This window comes from Paroedura picta, chromosome 7, assembly GCF_049243985.1.
Source record: "Paroedura picta isolate Pp20150507F chromosome 7, Ppicta_v3.0, whole genome shotgun sequence".
Classification (NCBI taxonomy): Eukaryota; Metazoa; Chordata; class Lepidosauria; order Squamata; family Gekkonidae; genus Paroedura; species Paroedura picta.
Genome location: NC_135375.1, coordinates 20613290 through 20632880, shown reverse-complemented (window position 1 = coordinate 20632880; position 19591 = coordinate 20613290). Strand labels below are relative to the sequence as shown.

Below are 19591 nucleotides of genomic sequence, written 5' to 3'. Positions count from 1 at the left end.
TGAGATTCATAAAAACGGAGCAGTTCTGGTGCTACCTTGTGTCATGACACCCAACACCCCCTGAGGAACAGAAAAATTCTAGCAGTGCTTTTGGTGGAAAGGTTTCATTTATCTAGTGCAGCCACTCTACATGGTATATTAAGGACCACTTTCTTGCATATGAACATAATTGCCACTCTAGTCATCTTCAGAGGCCCTGCTTCAGACACTCCCATCATCTGAGGCTGGCTGGATGGCAACCCGAGAAAGGGTCTTCTCCATCTGGGCACCAAAACTCTGGATGTCCCCCCCCCCAAGAAAGATGCATCTTTCTCCCTCTATCATGGTTTCTGCTAGTGGGTGAAGACTTTTTGGTGTAGTGAAGTGCAGCAGCTTCTAATCAGGAGAGCCAGGTTTGATTCCCCAATCCTCCACACGCAACCAGCTGGGTGATCTTGGGCTAGTCACAGTCCTGTTAGAGTTGTTTTCACAGAGCAGTCCTGTCAAAGCTCTTTCAGCTCCACCTACCTCACAGGGTGTCTGTTGTGGGGAGAGGAAGGGAAGGTGACTGTACACTGCTTTGAGACATCTTTGGGAAGTGAAAAGCATGGGATAAAAGCCAACTCTTCTTCTTCTCTTCTTTTGTTTGGATACTGTCAATAACAGTTATTGGCCTCCTACCCTGATAGTGGCATTATTCCTCTGTTTATATGTTTTTATTGACCTTTAACTGAGGCAGTAGGTGCAAACGTAAATGGACTCCGGGGAATGGTAGAGGACAGGAAGGCCTGGAGGATCATTGTCCATGGGGTCGAGATGGGTTGGACACGACTTCGCACCTAACAACAACAATTGACCTTTATCTTTAGGAATGCCAGCCACCAGCTGAGGCCTGGAGATCTCCCAGAATTACAGCTCATCTACAGGAATTAGATAAAGAACATGGATCTTTGGAGTGTGGCATACCCCACTGAGGGCTCTGTCCTCCCAAGGTTCCACCCCCAAATCTCCAGGAGTTTCCCAACCTGGATCTGTCAACCCTATTCCCCCATCTCCTGCTAATTCTGGGAGTGGGGGGAGGGGCTTGCTGACCCTAGTTGTCTTAAATGCAGTTTTCCTGTTGTAATGTTTGCTTCTTTTGGGGATCAGCTTTGAGGTGGAAAGACAGAACAGAAACATTTTCAATAAATAAATACTAGGGATGGGCATGAACTGGGGCATGAATCAAATTTTACCACAAAAATACCCTGGTCTGTACCTCCCAAACCAAGGTTTGAAAGAGGGGTCTTCCCCTCGTTTCATGGACCTTTTAGGCTGATGGCAGATTGGCACAGGCACTCTGCTGTCAGGTCAAAGGGATTGCAAGCTATTTCAGCTCGCTGGATCACCACCCTCCTTTAAGAAGGGACTTGTAGCCCTTTCAGCCTAACAGTGCAGCCCTTTTGGCCTGAAAGTTTGCTCCCACTGCAAAAACACATGAATTTTGGACCATGTGTTTAGAGATGTTCAGCCAATCAGGACACTCAGAGATGCAGAAACACAGCTGTAGCATTCTTCATACTTTTTATACGTTTTTGAAAAAAAATACACAGGTGGGATAACAATGGAAATTCTATTCATGGATGAAAGAGAGGGCTAGTGACCTAAAACCACAATTATTCTTCACTGCAACAAACATGGCATAGCTGCTTTCAACCACCAATACATACTCACTATACCAATACACCAGAAGCCAAGGAGTGAGTGTTTCTGTACTTACACTGCACTTAGTGGTAAGGTACGGCTGCATGGTCATAGCATGTTTGACCATTAACTGGGGCCTGATTTTGCTGAATAAGAACAAAGTGGTTATGCAAGCTACCAACCGACTTGAATTCACACCTTTGTTGTCAGAATCTGCAAAATGAGGGGAGGGGGGAAACAAAGATGATGAGTTACTTCCATAGCAGTGAAGGATCAGAGCATGCAGTAATTGTACTGGGTAGTGGTGTCTGTAATATGTGAACCCTGGATATGAGCTAGACAGGTAAGCCATCAAGTAGTATAAAAGGAAAGCTCCTTACAAGTTTGTACTGTCTACAATATTCTATCCCACCCTTTTCTCTATGAGCTCATATAGGTTTCCCTTAGGTGAGATATAAAAATTGAGCAAGGAAAATCAGCACTTAATTTTTGAGCACAAAAACAGATGCTGCGGATCATTGGTGCTTAACCCCTGTATTCCTACAACAGAGATCATTACACCTGATTTATACACGATGTTTAATTTTACTGAGACCTTGGGTCATGTGCAAAGTGTACTCTCTAGCTAGACACACAGCCATAGAAACCTGCCAGGTGATCTTGGGCACAATCCCTCAGCCTAATCTATCGACACAGGATTGCTGTTGTGAGGATTAAGCGGAGGAAGGGGGAAACAATGTGAAAAGCTGCTTTGAGTCCCCAGCCAGGGAGAAACGTGAGCTATAAATGTTTTAAAACTTAATTTTTTGGGATAAGAGCCATCACTGATCCAAGTATCCCAATCCTTTGAATTTCATGTACAAAATGAATTCAGTTTTGGGCGCACCAAACGAATCCTATCCAATCAGTTAATAAAATAGGCACAATACAAGGGTGTTATGTACTATCTTTTTACAATGGGGATGAGGGCTGGATTAGGTGATCAGTTTGCTGCTTTCTCCCCATGAGAATCAGGCCCACCCCTTCCGCTCAGCCATCTGTTTGTATGGACCCACTGTCACACTTCTGTCACCATTTCCACTGTCGGCATCAAATGATTAACTTTATATGGGTCTCTAATACCAGGAAAAGCTCCTAAAAAGCAAAGAAATAACCTGCAAATAACTGTTTTACCTGCCAGAGATTCTTCATATTTGAGAATGTGTTCAACCAAATTATCCACCAGTTGAGTACAGGCCTTCTTCACAGGCTTATAGGAAGCATCTTCTTCAGACTTCAGCAACTGCAACAACATTTAAAAAGGCAAATGTGATACTGAATCTAAATATAGACAAGCTGTCTTCAATGGCATAGAAAGTCAACGAAGAGCTCCTTCACACTGACCACAAAATAAAATTAACAAATGGGTAATAAGAATAACTCACATACAGATATTACCGTTATCTGCACAATAGCTGCAAAAACTGCCTCTAAGTCTCTTTAATACGAAGCCCAACGTTGGTGACTAATGAATGTTTCAATCACTTGAGATTAGATGCTTATCTTGGTACGTTTCATTTCCAACACACACGTAACCCTTGTCCCCTCTATACACTGGCAGAACAAACATGCAGAGAATGACAGCAAGCACAAGTTTTCTCCCCTCCTACCTCCATGGGATCAGTGGCTTGTTAAGCACAGCAACTATGCACAGAGTATGTGTCTGTGCACAGGCTCCATCTCTATGACTGGCAACATTCGGAAAGCAAATCAAAGAGTTTATTTCCTGCGTAGACTTTCGAAAGGCATCCTATTGCTCTTCTTCCCTCTCCCTAAAGCTCAGTACTCCAAAAGCCTGATAATTAAAGAGGCTGGGCATTCTGGACACTACAGTGCCTAAAAAAAAACACTTGGAGAAGGGTAGATACAAATGGGTAGCTGTGTTGATCTGAAGTAGCACAATAAAATGAGAGTCCAGTAGCAACTTTCAGACAAACAAAGATTTATTCAGAATGTGAGCTTTTGAGTGCAAGCACTCTGATTTACTTGGGGAAGGGGAAAGAAATGGAGGGATGAAAAAAGGTGGCGGAATGACACTTTAGAATTTTTGCTTCTTCTGATGGTTGCCAGCAGCCGCGTTCCATCTACTGGCACGGTCCCTAGGGGCGGGACTACGGACGTCATGTCCGTAGACTTCTGTTGGAGGGACTGTGCCAGTAGATGTTCCACATCAATAAGTTTGCCAGCTCTACTTCAAAGCAGACTATGTTATATGTTTAGGTAGTTCCATGTATCACCCCGCCATGTTATATGTAAACTGCCCTGAGCCATATGGGAAAGCCAGCATAAAATCTAATAATCTAATAATCAAATAAATAATCAAATAAATAATCAAATAAATAAATAATCAAATAAATAATCAAATAAATAATCAAATAAATAATCAAATAAATAAAACTAAATCAAAGGTATTACTCACATTCTGAAGGAGCTGCTCAAACCAGTCATACCCTGTATCTCGACAGGCTGCAACCTAAAAAAAAAAAAGGAATTACATATTTGAAATATGCCTTAAACATTAAACATTAATATTAATCTGGGTTATTTAACAAAGACTCCAGCTGCTTTCAACTCTCACTATTGCTTTAAAATTTCCATTTATTCAATCTCTTCACATAACCTAACCCTGCACTGAAAGTATAATTGTTAGAACGGGGGAAGCAGAAGCAGCAATAACTCCGCCAAAGGAATGGTTTTTCTGCTTGGAAGGAAGATCCCCCCTTCCACCCATGCTCCTTCTCCATCTCTCAATTCCCCCCCCCTCCCCAATTTGGGTCATTCTGTTGACCCAAAGCAGCACAATTTAAAGAAGCATAGAAAGCTACAGTGGGGGGAGGGAGGTGCAAATTTTATCTCTCCCTTGTTGTGATTTCACTTCTGCTGCTTAGGATGCAAGTCATAAAGTTTGGTTATCCAATTTCAGTCTAGCATGTGAAGATTATTTAATAAAGGAAATGTTCCATGGGGCAGAGCTTAAAAGGGCACAGCTTAAACTATTTTGTGGGGGGGGGGGGATCAGGATAATTGTATGTTTGATTGTTATATTGGGAAAGCTCTCAGACAAGTACTATAGGAAAGGGAGATTGTGCTTCGATGCACCAATGATGTCACGAAACTGCATCATACCCACATTGGACATAGCACCCTCTTGTGCCACCTGATAAAGAACATTCACACTTTCAAACGTACCACATCGGTGATATTCAGTATTTTCCTGGTCATTGCTTCTTTGTCATTATGAGGTGTTGGAGTAAACCACAGCTTCTGGAATGTTTCATTTACCAGTTTCTGGGGGGGGGGGGGAGAAAGGAGGTATCAAATGAATGGTTAAGCCAGGTTAAATTTAAACAATACACAAACATTCCTCTGAGTTTGAATGCATGCAATCTACTAGGAGCGTTTGAAGCCCTGGTCCAAAATACAACAATTCAGTGGTGCAGGATCCTGCTTTCAAGGAAGGTTTGACAGAAGTAGCTCTACATTCATCCTACCTTAATGCCTTCCTCATCGTTGACTCTGCGGATCATTTTTACACACATTTCTGTAATCTTGGGAAATGTGGGTTGTTCAATGCAGATATCACGAAGAATCTTTATCACTCTTTTTCTGACACTAATACCAGTATCCTGCAAGGAGGAAAAAGGAAGTTAATTTAACAGTTTTACCAATGCACCGTCAATCATACAACAGTGTGATTTATTAGTAACTAGTATCAAAGCCCATTTTAAAAATGGGCTTTGAAAGGTGCCCCCCCCAGCACCCGTGCCCTTGGAGGAGCTGCCCCTTGGCCTGCAGAGGCCTGTCGCCACGTCTGCGACACGGGGAGAGGCCTCTGCGGGTCAAGGGGCGATGGAAAGTCCACCCCCGGCGCCCACTCTCCACCCACGTAGCCCTTAGCACTTTATTTAACAGCGAGCCCGCTGTCAAAAATAAAACAAATACAATTTTGATAGATCTGGGCCTTATGGCATTGGGAATACATCAATAAGCTAGAGCGAGTGGCTACAGTAGTGTAGACGTGAATGAAACCCTCTTGACAAAAAAAATCAAACAGCCCCTTAAAGACTACCAAAATTTATTTCAGCACAAGTTCACTTCTTCATATCTTATCACCCAAAGGGATGCACTGATCCAGGGGTAGTCAAACTGCAGCCCTCCAGATGTCCGTGGACTACAATTCCCAGAAGCCCCTGCCAGCATTCGCTGGCAGGGGCTCCTGGGAATTGTAGTCCACGGACATCTGTAGGGCCAGAGTTTGACTACCCCTGCACTAATCTCTAAACAGCAGCTACGTTTCAAAGCAGCCACATTTCACTGTAGTCATAAAGAGCTCTATGAAAAGAACTTCATAATTGCTGAAATTTAAGAGTAACTGTACCAGTATTCGCTCAATCAGCATGTCATAATACTGCTCAGCAAGCTGTGGCCGACAAAGCACAAACCGACCAAGTAGCTCAACGGCCGCTTCTCTTACGCTAGTGGAATTATCCATCAACCGTCCATGAACGCCACGCTGCATATCCAGCTGCAAGCAACAGGCAAAACACAAAAGCTTAGTAAGAAAGAGCCAGAGAAGGTGATTGAAGAGAACAGAAGAACGTAAGTATACATGCATGATCACAAATCGTTTTCCTTTTTTTTTTTTACCCTGGCTAGAATGCTGGGGTCTACGGCAACAACTTCAGACAAACACTTCATGGCTTTTGTTCGAACAGCAATTGCATTTTCACCAAGCACACGCAGAATCTAATAGAAACAAGAACAAAAACAAGTTGCGTTTTATTGCATTTGGAAAAAGATCAGACAATGTTAAACCAAGAAAAATGAAGTGGGGGGGGGGGACGACATGCCGTAATCAAAACAAAATGAAAAACCAGGTATCAGAAGCCTGACATAATTATACAAATGGAAACAATACACCTGGCATGGCTGCTGCACCAACGTCATTCAGGAGCCTATTATATAGGTCAACTAAGCTTGGCTTTGCTTAGTGGCCACCCCATTGGTTAGCGGTGGTAGTCACCAACCCTTACCCCTCGGTGGTCCTCTGGTTCACACATACGGACAAGTCACGGTGGAGAGGCTCTTTAAGTCCTGTTGCCCCAAACCCAAAGGAAGTGGCATGCTCTTGCCATTTCTATCACTTGTGTTAGGCACAGAGTTCTGGGTAACTTGGGCTTCACTAGGCTTGCCAATGGTGGGAAAGTAGGTATGTTCACTTGCCGTGACATTTACCAAGAGCTGGTCCACTGTGTACAGCTGGGAATGAGCCCTCATGCATTACAGCAGAGCTGCCCCGTAGTCTGCAGCAGCACCTTGTATGGCTGGAAAGCTCGGGGCATAAGGTTTGTGCTAGAGGTGACTGCAGAGAGAGCCAAAGCTTCGGAAAGCTGGTTAACCCATTCCTCTGAGAGTGCTATGAGCCTTCAAAATGTTTCTTTGTGGCAAAATCTTTTACAATGACTCTTGGGTTCTGACTTCAGAGGCAGCAAGTCAGTAGACAAATTGGCAGGGCCTGTCCCAGAATATTTTTTGCCATGGCTTTCTAAAGGAATAGGGATCCTTGAATTTTGAAGTGGATTTGGAAAGGTGGTCTAGTCGCTGAATTGAACAGAGGCTGTGCAACAACAATGCTAGGTAGATTGTATCCAGAGTGAAATATTACATGCATATGATGCTTTCCTTTAACAGGAACCTAAGCAATGGGTTCTTGTATACTATGACTGGGAAGAAGACTCCAAAATCCCATTATTTTTGGTCCCCTCTTCCCTATCCACTTTGGTCAAGAATACCAACCAATTGCATTAAGTAGGAAGACGGACATTTCGGGAGTCTCAGCCCAGAATCCCATTTGCACACACAATATTCTCGTAAAATACGTAAACCCACTCATAGAATTGTGGCCATCATTACAGCGAAATCATTCACCGCAAGCAAGCTATTGAAAATGGTTTTCCGTTTAGAATTATTAAGCTGCTCTACAGTGGTTCATGGAGATAAGTTTGTGAAGCCGTATTAGGAATGCAAATAAACATATGCAAAGCCCATTGAAAGGTATCCACAATTATCTTTTTTTTTTTTTTCATTTTTCTGCTCGATCAAAAAAAGGACACAGATGAAATATATTTAGAACAGGAGTGAAATGCATGCAGGATAAAGAAAAAAATGTTTATGAAACTGACACAGAATTATGGAAGCATGTGGTGGTGTTATGACCTATTAAATACCTGCGCTCAACAATGAACAGATATTGCACACTACCCCATAAGCGTTTGGAACCAGGAAACCAACTGTATTTCACTAAGACTTCTGGCACAGTTTACCTGTGTCAAATAAATATCGAAGCTCTGGGCAAACGGCCTCATAGAGGCCAAGTAGCGAACAATCAAGCAAGCATCTTCATAGTCCACAGTATCAGAGTTCATCCTGTAATCAAGCAGCAGATGGTTACTTTAGTATATGCTCCTCAACACACACACACACACCAATAAGCAAAAGCCAAACGCAACAGGAAGAACACCTTGGTGAACTCACTTTAATGTACTGAACTGAGAAGGTGCAATTTTAATGATGTTACGGAGAAATTTTTTGCGACTTTCTGCTCTGTGCATGATTTGTCCTGTCGTCTCAACTTCTTTCGCATGGTGGGTTCCTTCAGATGAATCTTCATCCTTTTGAGACTTCATTGCTTTCTCGGTCTCCATCGTGGTGTCCCGAAACCACTGAGCTATGTAAAATTTCCGAGAAAACTAGAGTGGTAGGCGAGGATGTGGGGAAAACAGCCCAATGAAGCATACAAGAAACAGAGGAAGAAGTCAGAGACTGTTCATGAAAGTCAGACGTTCCAGGATTACTGATATCAGGGTTTTGCAATGTGTTAATAATACAGTGGGCTTATTTAATACAAAGTCAATGACAAGTTTGGAAAGGGATCATGGCTCAGTTCATAGAATCATAGAAGGTCCCAGTTCATAGAATCACTGAGTTGGAAGGGGCTATCCAGGCCATCTAGTCCAACCCCTGCTCAATGCAGGATCAGCCTAAAGCATCAAAGTTAAGTATCTGTCCAGCTGCTGCTTGAAGACTGTCAGTGAGAGGGAGCTCACCAGGTCTTTAGGCAGCCCATTCCCCTGCTGAACTACTCAGTCTGTGAAAATTCTTTTCCTGAGGTCTAGCCGATATCATTCCACACATAGTTTAAACTCATTGCTGCAGGTCCTATCCTCTGCTTCCAAAAGGAACCTTTCCCTGCCCTCCTCTAACTTTTCAAATACTTAAAGACAGCAATCCTGTCCCCTCTCAACCTCTTCTTCTCAGCCTTTCCAGTTAAAGGGATAAGATGATAGGTGATGTAAAACAGGGGTAGTCAACCTGTGGTCCTCCAGATGTTCATGGACTACAATTCCTATGAGCCCCTGCCAGCGAAGGCCACAGTTTAACTACCCCTGGAAGGGTGCCAGAGTTTTAATCATGATAATCAAATGTAGCTCCCTGAAGAGGGAGTCCATGAACATCTGGAGGACCACAGGTTGACTACCCCTGATGTAAAAGACCTCTGCCACAGAGCCTGGAGAGCTACTACCAGTCTGCATAGACAATACAGACCTTGATGGACCAAGGGTCTGGTTCAGTATGTGTTTTCGCTCATGAGCCAGTTGTATTCTGCTTGCTGGAGTCAGGCTGGATTTATATAAACATCACATTCATACACAAAAACATTTTGTTGAATGAATCCTCTGGGTCAAGTATAGTAAAGTAAGAAACTTTGTCCTGTTTTAGAGATTTGTGCATCACTTGTTAGACCTGAGTAGAGGTGTGAATTCAATATAAACCGAGCTAAAAATTATTTAAACTGAATACAGATCAGAGAACCTGAGCCATAATAAAGCTGAATTTTTTCCGTTCTTCCAGAGGATATACCGTACTCATACAAATATAAATGACCCCTTCCACTGCACTGGAAAAATGTTTATCCCCACATTTTAAAAATGACAGAAACATGGAAAAAGAATGAATTAAATCTCTGTGGTTCATCTTACTTTAAACAAAGCAACTCCAGAACTTAATTTCATTTGAATTAATTCAAAAGCTTTATGGTTGGGCTACTAAAAATCATTGTAACACAATATCTCAATATTTCCATGCTCTTTCTAATGAAATGCATTTTATACAGACTGTATTCTAGCAACCAAAACATACCACTAATGATGCATCAGTCTCTGTATTTTCTTCTAAATAATCTAGCAATGCCTTTTGCAGCTGTTGTATTTCATCGTCCCCTCCTGAGGCCTGCAACAAACAACCCTGAACGTTAAAGCTCATTCTCACCAACTTGGCACAAAAACCAAACTCTCACAAGCTTTGTGTTTTAAACATGCCTGAAATTATTCAGAACAGAAGCACATGTGACATAGTCTGATAGGAGGCACTCTCTTGTAGCCATGTCTCAATTTAATCATGGAACACCAAGGCATTTCTGCTGTCAATTAGCTCTGACTTGAACACAGATAAAACCAATATGTGTTAAGACACAATTTTTTAAAATATCTTTTTCAAACCACCAGCCATCAGGGAACTTGGGTAGCCATGGCTATACTAGTCATGTGGAGGCACCAACTCATATATATGGCACCTCTAGGTGACCTTGACAAAACTATGTGTGGTGAATGCCTCTGTTTAGCATTGCCATCTGAGTGCAAAAAAATCAATCCTGGGGTTTGCAACTTGCTTTCTGTTGTATGGAGTGGGAAGAGGATGAAACAGCCCTTCCTGTCTCTGTCCTCAGTAGAGCTGTGGTTCCAGGAAGGGGTACCTTTTGCCAGCTTCCCCCTCTTCAGTGCAGTGGCTATTACCCTGTTCAAGTCCAGGGGGCAAATTACATCTGCAAACACTGTGTTTAGGGCCAGTGGAGCCTATCCCATGGGGGTGTAGGGTTCTGCATTTTTATCTCAAGTACACTGGCAAAGTTGCCCCTTTATTAATAAAAGTAGAAGAGGCGGGACTCAAGATAACAATTCTCCGGATCAGTTTTGCAGACTGATATGACACAACCTGATAGAGCAGACAAAAGCTGCATATTAGAAGAGAACGTATTGTTTTTGGCAGCTACACAATGACCAAGGCTCAAGACACCATTTTTAAAGAACTTTTAATGAACACTGATCACTAGTACTATTATCGAGAGGTGCTTAACTGGTTGGGAGAAAAAAGCTTCATTCAAACCTGTTTCAAAATTCGGGCTATAGATCCCTGATCCATTTTGCTAGTGACTGCATCCTTCCTCAGTCGCGCTGCTACAGTTCCAAGGTAGTCGAGTGACGCAACTCTCAAAGCCATCTCTGTGGATTTATTACTAAATTGATGGACCTAACAGCAGCAACAACAATATCAACAAGTTAACAATTTTTGTCTTTTCAATGCTTACCACAGATAACCGCTTTATCCTACCCGAAATTGTGTTACACTGTAAGTCACATTAATTATTTCACAGCTTTGTTTAAATTCTAGCCCATTGAAAGCAAAAATTTGAGGGAAGCAAATAATACTTTGAGTTGGTATAAAATAGGTCTGTTGGACACATTTTGGTATTCAGCATGTCATCTTTTTGGAACCTAATAAACTATGTTGTGCTAATGACTGCATCTTTTCTGGTTGAAAAATGAGATTCAATAATTCATAATTTAGAAATCTGATGAAATACTTTCACACACACCCCTATTTATTTGTTATAATCCTAAGTGCCAAACACATCACAGGTAACTAGCACTAGTGCTCTACTGTGATTCTCCGGGTGAGAATTAGGCGTGGAGGCCCCAATTCATGCCTGGCAACCAGCTGAGTTGGTGTACTTTTTCTCTTAACTGCAGTTATATCGAACAGCTGAATGCAGATTGTGACTATGCAGAACATTCATGAACAGTACTGGAGATGTGGCTTTCAAAATATTTGCCAATAAATAAATACTATGACGTTAAGGACAGTAGTTTGGGTTGTACAGCTTTGGTTCCATCCACACTGCGCTTTGTGTGGCGCAGAGTGCATTCTTCTGGCGCTAGGCTCTTTGCAGGTCATTTAAAGACATTGGTCTTACATTATAAGAAGTGCCTATGGCAGCAGAAGAATGTTCCCCAATGGAAATACAAGCAACGTACAAGTTCTAAGCCAGTGGTTAGGTTCTCCAATTGCCTATTTTACAATGTTACTAAGAAACTACATGACACAGCTCCATGCAACAATAGCAAAACAGTTACCAGCAAAGTCAGGTTTTAAGGCAGGCTACAAACTAAAGTGGCGCAGAGTGGTAAGGCAGCAGACATGATGTCTGAAAGCTGTGCCCATGAGGCTGGGAGTTCAATCCCAGCAGCCGGCTCAAGGTTGACTCAGCCTTCCATCCTTCCGAAGTCGGCTTGCTGGGGGGGTTAACGGTAATGACTGGGGAAGGCACTGGCAAACCACCCCGTATTGAGTCTGCCATGAAAATGCTAGAGGGCGTCACCCCAAAGGTCAGACATGACCTGGTGCTTGCACAGGGGATACCTTTACCTTTACAAACTAAAGACATAAGGAAAGTGTTTGTCAGGTGCCTCAATTCCAACACTACACACAGCAAGCAAACATCTTGGGGGAGTATTTCCAAGGACCTGATGCTACTTGTAAAGAAGGCATCCCTGCTTGCCTGTTCTCAAAGGCTGAATTGGATAAAAATCTCTGACGGTGATGTAAGTGTACAGCATGCAGAAGAAAACATTCCCCCTCCTGTGGTGGAAGCTTTGTGGTCAAAACTGATCTTTTTAATGTCTGGTGGAGATGGGCCAAGGATTGAAATTTTGCCTGCAAATATGCTTACAAGGGATAGTAACAAATCTGTCCAATAGCAATATTGTAGACATGGTGTTTCTAAAGTAGGAATGACCCTAGTAGACGATCATTAATGTATGTCTATACTGGCCTAAAGTTTACGTGGTGCAAGAATTTGTGAACTTTCATTTTACTCTTATAATATGGTCAAGTCATTATTAAAGAGGGGCAGAATTACTGCTTTGAAAAATCCAGGTGTCTTACCAATAATCTTCCCAATAAACTAAGCAGCAGCTCTGCAGCTGGCCATTCTGGTTTGTTGACTGTGGAAAGAAGATCTTGGACAAAGTTCTCAAACAACGGCCTATAATCCTCTTCACCTTGCTTGCTACCGCATCTGTGTGAAACAACGATGATGAAGTCGAATAAGGCATAAAATCCAGATGACAAAATGTATAGTATTGCAGCCATAAAACATTTCTACGTTTTAAAAATAGAATAATAAATTTAAATGTAAATTAATATATTTTGACCAGGGGTAGTCAAACTGCGGCCCTCCAGATGTCCATGGACTACAATTCCCAGAAGCCCCTGCCAGCATTTGCTGGCAGGGGCTTCTGGGAATTGTGGTCCATGGACATCTGGAGGGCCGCAGTTTGACTACCCCTGATTATGACAATAAGCTGGATCCCACCAACATTTCCATTGGCACAGGTTGTGATTCTTATCAGTCATCCTTATATGCATCTGCCACAATTATTACCCCCTCCATGTTCTGCTCCTGAGAGGGATTTACTTGAAACAGCGGGAGGGAAAACAGAGATGAGCTGGAGGGCTTTTAAAATCATTGCCCAATTATGGTTTCACGGTAGTCTTCTAAAAACGTTTGATACGGGCACCACCACAATTAGTGTGGCTTTCCTGTCTGCATGTAATTCAGGCACAGTGCTACAAGTTGAACACTCCGCAGCCTTAAGCCAATACATTATAACAAGCTCACACAGGTAAAGAGGGAAGAAGCAACAGCTGAACAGCTTGACTGAACCTTCCAGAAAGGGCCACATCTACATTCTTTGCTTGCTCTATCTTCTAAAGCCTTGTCAGTATCAGAGATTCTGACAAGTGAAGCAGCTTTGGGACAAGGGATCATGATGTTGGCCCTATTCCTTAAGTTTGTGTCTCCATTTAACAATACTGTGTTTGAAAAGTCTTAACAATTCTTGGGATACAGAATCATTGACCTTTCAGTAGAGATTGGATTCCATGTCTAAAATTTCTGAAAATGCTCAAGCCATCTTTAGAGTTCCACACCTAACTCTGTAATGGGCAGGTTGCAGTTTCAGAAGACACAGCCCACAACCCACAAGCAGCTGAGTTCTACTCACTTTTTAAGAAAAATAGAAAGGAAGTTTTGTGCTGTTCTCATGGCTGTTTCATATGAGTTTGTAATGAGGACATCTTGATCCACCTAAAAATGAACAAAGAATTGTTGTGATTTCTGTGAGAGAGCAGGCATGTTAATATGTACACTTTTGAACACGTTAAGGCACATCTTACCTTCTTATTTGATTCCTCTTCAGAGTTTGAGTCCTTCTCTCCTGATGGTAGGTGTACAACACACTGAATAAGTTGTAGCACCAGTGCAGTTACCATCTGGATATACATCGGCTCTCCATCAGTATCACTGCTGTTCAATCTGTCGATAAAACAAGCTGTTTACTATCCAAGAATGTAAACACAATAGCAAACACAACACCAAAAATTTTGCCAACTAGATTCATTTGTTAGCACACCTCATATATTATCTGCAACAATGAATTTTGATAACAACATCAATTGCCACCCCCCTCCCAACAGAAAACCTCCATGAAACATTATGTTTCTACTTCAGAAATAACAGGACTGTACTGATGATACTGCTGAAGATGTGATTTTTAAATATTTTCATGTTTTAATTATTATATTTTTATTATTAACTATGTGACTGATTTACTGTTGTGCACTGCCCTGAGCCTGTATGGGGAGGGTGGCATTGTATTTTATATTTTATTGTATATATATTGTGTAGGGTTTTAAAGATTTTTCTGTAAACTGCCACAAGCTGGCTGGATCTGAGAGTGGTGGCATATAAATGCAAAAACAAACAAACAAGCAAATAAAGACAATGAATTTTCACTGCGCTTAGAACTAGAAAATAACTTGTATGCAAAATATGTAGAATACTTCTGGTCCGGGGGTATCTAGAGCTTGGAGGGGTGGCTGTTTTTTGAAGTAGAGGCACCAAATTTGCAACATGGCTACTGATGCATCTCCTAAAAGAAAGTTTGAAACAGATCGGACCAGGGGGCCTAATTCTATGAGCCCCTGAAGAAGGTGGCCCCATTCTCCATTGTTTTCAATGGAGGGGGAAAGGCATTTAAACTTTAAAGGTAATATGGTCCCTTTAAATTTTAAATGCCTTTTCCAAGCTACAGCAGTTAAAAACTCTGAAGGCAGTTAAAGGGATTTTTCAGGACTGCCAGATAATAACTGCATGTAGAATGCATTTAAAGGGCATTCTCTTTAAAAGCCTTTGGAGTGAACTTTAAATGCCTTCAGATCTTTCAACTGCTGTGGGCTAGCATACTCTTAGTATTCAACATAATACAATGCTGCTTTTCCCTCTTAAGATTTTTTAGGATATTTTGGTGGTCTCATAGCCATACTTCTTCCTTGGCCATGGCAGATGTCCAAAAACCCTAATGCTACAATTCTACACATGCCGTCATCTTGTGTAGCCATCTGAAAACAATGCAGGTACTATGCAGTACAATTAACATGCTTAAGTCCTACTGATGTCAAGAGGGGGTACTTCAGCACAGATTCTGCCTGGTTTTCTTCTGAAAATTTCCAAATATCTGTAAGATACAACAAAACCTAAAATAGGCATGAATTGTGCTGTAATTACCTGAAATTCCTCAGACTTCTTTTGCTGGTTGGTAGTCTTGCGAGTGATGTAAAAATTTCTTCTAGTATCAACTGCCTATGCTTTTCATATCTTGAGAAGACCTGTTAGTAAAGTGTTTAAATATTTTAGAACATTGACTAGCTTTTTGCAAGAGATCAATCATATCTCAAGAGTAGGATCATCTTTTTATTCTTTTCTCTTGTGCAAACTGAATGGTTAAGTTTGACAAAACAGCTGCTTAAAGTGACTGGGAACTCAGATTCAGGACAAATTAAATTCCAGATCTCAAAATGCAGTAACATTAACATTTCTTCCTGTTTCCCCATGCCACACAAATGAACTATGGAAGGGATGGGCTCTTAGAATTTCTTTATCCCAGATATGGGGACACAAGATGAAATCATAGATGCAGACAATTTCACCCATTATTAGCAACCTCTCCTAACTGCTTGAAGAAGTGCTATATACACAGAAGGCTGTTTCTGCATGTGGACTGCCTTTCACTGGGATTTCAGAAAATCAAACTGAGGAAATTGGAACATTGCCATATTTCAATAAGAACCATCATTTTAGCTGTCTGGTAATGGTGATGTATTTGTTGCCTGGTGTTTATGTGACAGTTAACAAGCAACCAATAAGTAAAAACCAGTTACTCCATTTGGGGAAACATACACAATTCTAATTGAACATCATTATCATCATATATAATAATTACTTTAACGGAATTGCTTTAGTCACGTTAGCAGTAAATGTTATGCACAATTCTTCTAAGAAGCTGTCCTATTCATGATTTTACTATATATGTTCCATTATTGACTAAAATACTGCCATTGAAGGAAAATGCTTATTTGTAAGCATATTCCAAAGATATTTTTTCTCTAAAAACAAGACATTTCTTTGGTAGACTTAAGATGTAATGATACTGGTATTTTTTAACTCATGTCTTCTATTTTTTAAATACAAACATCCATCCTTCATTTCTAGACATTGGTTAAAAGGGCACACTTACTGCAGTGACTAGCTTGATGGCACATAACTGAAGTTCACTGACATTTTCTACAAAAAAGGGTGTAATCCCCATTGAAGAAACCTGCCAATGGAAAAAAAAGCAAATGTTAATGCTAATTATAGAATCATAGGATCACTGAGTTGGAAGGGGCCTTACAGGCCATCTAGTCCAACCCCCTGCTGATGGCAGGATCATCCTAAAGCATCCAGGGTAAGTAGCTGTCCAGCCACTCTTAAAGACTGCCAGTGAGGGGGAGCTCACCACCTCCTTAGGCAGCCTATTCCACTGCTGAACTACTCTAACTGTGAAATTTTGTTTCCTGATATCTAGCTTGTACCATTCGACATGTAATTTAAACCCATTCTGCTTTGAACAAAATAGGTCCTCTCATTAATGTATTATTTCGCTGTGGTAACTAACTTCTGATACAAATTACAGTTAAGTTACAGTTGCAATTGATGTGATTTGGAATGAAAAGTAAGGTACGTGCCAACTAAAAGATCTTTTTCTTTGTGAAATTTCTATTACTTTCAGATACAGCACAAATTAATGAAGTGATGTCAAGGCATTCTTAAACAACCACTGACCTCACTGGGTTCAGGATGGAGCAACTGTATTGGAATACTCTATAAACAACTTGCAGTCACTGATATTTGGAATTGTGCATATCTTCCATGCTGCATTCCATATAGAATAAGCTTTTTAAAATCTCTTGTCGGTTATTATGAATTATTCACTACAGAAAACGCTGTTCTAGCCACCAGATGAGAGCTTTGGAAACACATTAAAAATACTACCAAGATCCAAATGAACTGACTAAACCTACCTGAAGAATAGTGGTGTCAGTAAGAAGCTGGATCTCCAACAATTCAGCCAAACTGCTAACAATATCACAGACTTTGTTGTACAGCATCACTATTACTCTCTGTTTATGGGTGGAACACTTGGCACGTTTTGCTTTTGAGCTTAGCACACCACCTAGACAAAGTTACTTTTTTAGAACTTCAAATACATATAGAAATCATAAAATACACTTCCCAAAAATGTTTAAAAGAAATGTTAACCAATCACCTTGTATGAAGGTCTAAAATAAGTCTAACATAGGCATTAAGCAACGGAGAGAGCTGACAAAGATTAAGTTTTTCCCCTTCTTCCAAAATGCTAGAACTCAAGGGCATCCAAAGAAACTGATAGGCAATAGGTTTAGGACAGACAAAAGGAAATATTACTTGATGCAGAGAATTATTAAAATGTGGAATTTGCTGCCAGAGGATGTAGTGATGGCCATGGGAATAATCAGTTTTAAGAAGGGAATAGGTAGATTAATAGAAAGTAAGTCTATCAATGGCTACTTGCCATGGTGATTGAGGGAAACCTCCACATTCAGAGGTACTAAGCTTCTAAATCCCATAACCAGAAGGCAACATCAGAGGAATGCCCTGTTGTTTGCCCTCCAGAGTACCTGGTTGGCCACTGTGTGAGACAGGATGCTGGACTAGATGGACCATTTGTCTGATTCAGCAGAGCTTATATTCTTATGATGTTTTTATATATATCACTGCACCAAAAGTCCCCAGATCCCACACAATCTACAAGTATTACTGCTCAAAACAGAGTAATCCCACTGCCACAGCTAAGAGAGCAAGTGTGCTGTGTACTTGAGGAGTTGGCACTTATTACAGCTGGCAATGGCTTCTCAAGCACAAGGCTCTAAACTGCAGTAAAAGCAGCCAAGAAAAAGGAAAAGGGGAGATTGGAAAGTTGGAACAAAATACAGGAAAGGATGTTGACAAATCGTCAATGGAAACAGAATGATAGATTAAGATGGCCGGTAGCTTGGGGCAGGGTGGGACAAAGATGTCAAGTGATTTTCAAGACCTGGCTACTAGAAATTCACTAAACACTTTGGCAGATGTACTCATGATGTACAACTAGTGCTGGCTTGATAGGAGGGTCAAAAAAATGAAAGCAGAGGAAACTTGATAATAACAACATACAGAGGGATTAGTAGCTGAAAGGGGGGGGAAAGGGCCTAATCACGGTGGTAGTGTTTTACTGGTCATGTTTAAAGAAGTGATAGAGGAACAGCCATTACTCAATTAATGGTATCTGTACAGTATGCAGACGTTTCCAGTTTCCTGAGACCCTGGAGAGCCCTATTCAGATAGAAGAAACAGTGCTAACTGAGGAAACAGTACTAACTTTGTCATAGCAATGTTCTAGGGCAGGAAAAGGCAGCCTCATGAGTTCATATCAGTAGACAATTCTATGATTTCTTCCAATGCAAGCATCAATAGTGGTGGTACCATCGCAGAATGTAATCTGTTACCATGATGGGCTTTCTTCCCATGCTGCTGCTAATAAGCAGCATGGCCCCAAACACCTATACTGCTTGTTTTCTAACACATTGTCTAACTGTGACCATTTATATAATGTATTTTAAATTCAACTATGTTTATTTATAACCAAGTACAGTAGAACAGGGGTTTCCTGTACATTTCGACTGATTTGGTCGCCATTACCTTCTTAATCCTTTTTGCATTGAGGACTAAGGAAGTCTGGCATAAGAAGCATGCACAGAGATGGGGTGGGCGGGTTGATGCCAAGCTAAGTGGTCTTTGGTATGGAGCAGGGATAGTCAAACTGCGGCCCTCCAGATGTCCATGAACTACAATTCCCAGAAGCCCCTGCCAGCATTTGCTGGCAGGGGCTTCTGGGAATTGTAGTTCATGGACATCTGGAGGGCCGCAGTTTGACTACCCCTGGTATGGAGCATGAGGTGGGTTATGGGATCTCTCTTTAATAGTCTTCTACAACTGTGTACGATTACAGAAAAGACAGCAATATGTCTAATAACTTTCATACTAACCACCATGAGGATCCAACCGATAAACAGGATCGTACTGAGGATACAGAGTGTTTTGCAAGTGAAATTTAGTGTACTGAATAACTCTTTCTATTACATCTTCAATATACACAGCCTTGGGCATATTGGGAGACGTCATGATGTTGATTGCTGTAAGACAGGCATCTGCAGATTTTGTGACTCTCTCCATAATCAAGTCTCTCCACAATCTTTCCTCATCTTCAGTGTCATTATTCTGCAGAGAAATTCAGAGTGCTGACTAAGAATATGC

At 41.3% G+C, this 19591-nt stretch overlaps 1 protein-coding gene across 5 annotated transcripts in view; it reads right to left on the bottom strand.

The window, feature by feature from the left end:
• Positions 1–19591, bottom strand: part of NIPBL (NIPBL cohesin loading factor) — a 142991-nt gene that overhangs the window by 16153 nt on the left and 107247 nt on the right. For all 5 annotated transcript variants that reach the window (XM_077346991.1, XM_077346989.1, XM_077346988.1 and 2 more), the window contains 18 exons: positions 19324–19555; positions 17281–17432; positions 16455–16535; positions 15446–15546; positions 14056–14194; positions 13884–13966; positions 12763–12895; positions 10924–11067; positions 9901–9990; positions 8236–8450; positions 8025–8127; positions 6349–6447; positions 6080–6226; positions 5193–5327; positions 4891–4989; positions 4121–4174; positions 2836–2944; positions 1739–1875 (listed from right to left, as the gene is read on the bottom strand). In XM_077346991.1, coding sequence (XP_077203106.1) covers positions 1739–1875; positions 2836–2944; positions 4121–4174; positions 4891–4989; positions 5193–5327; positions 6080–6226; positions 6349–6447; positions 8025–8127; positions 8236–8450; positions 9901–9990; positions 10924–11067; positions 12763–12895; positions 13884–13966; positions 14056–14194; positions 15446–15546; positions 16455–16535; positions 17281–17432; positions 19324–19555 — 2253 coding nt within the window. The remainder of the gene's footprint in view (positions 1–1738; positions 1876–2835; positions 2945–4120; positions 4175–4890; positions 4990–5192; positions 5328–6079; positions 6227–6348; positions 6448–8024; positions 8128–8235; positions 8451–9900; positions 9991–10923; positions 11068–12762; positions 12896–13883; positions 13967–14055; positions 14195–15445; positions 15547–16454; positions 16536–17280; positions 17433–19323; positions 19556–19591) is intronic.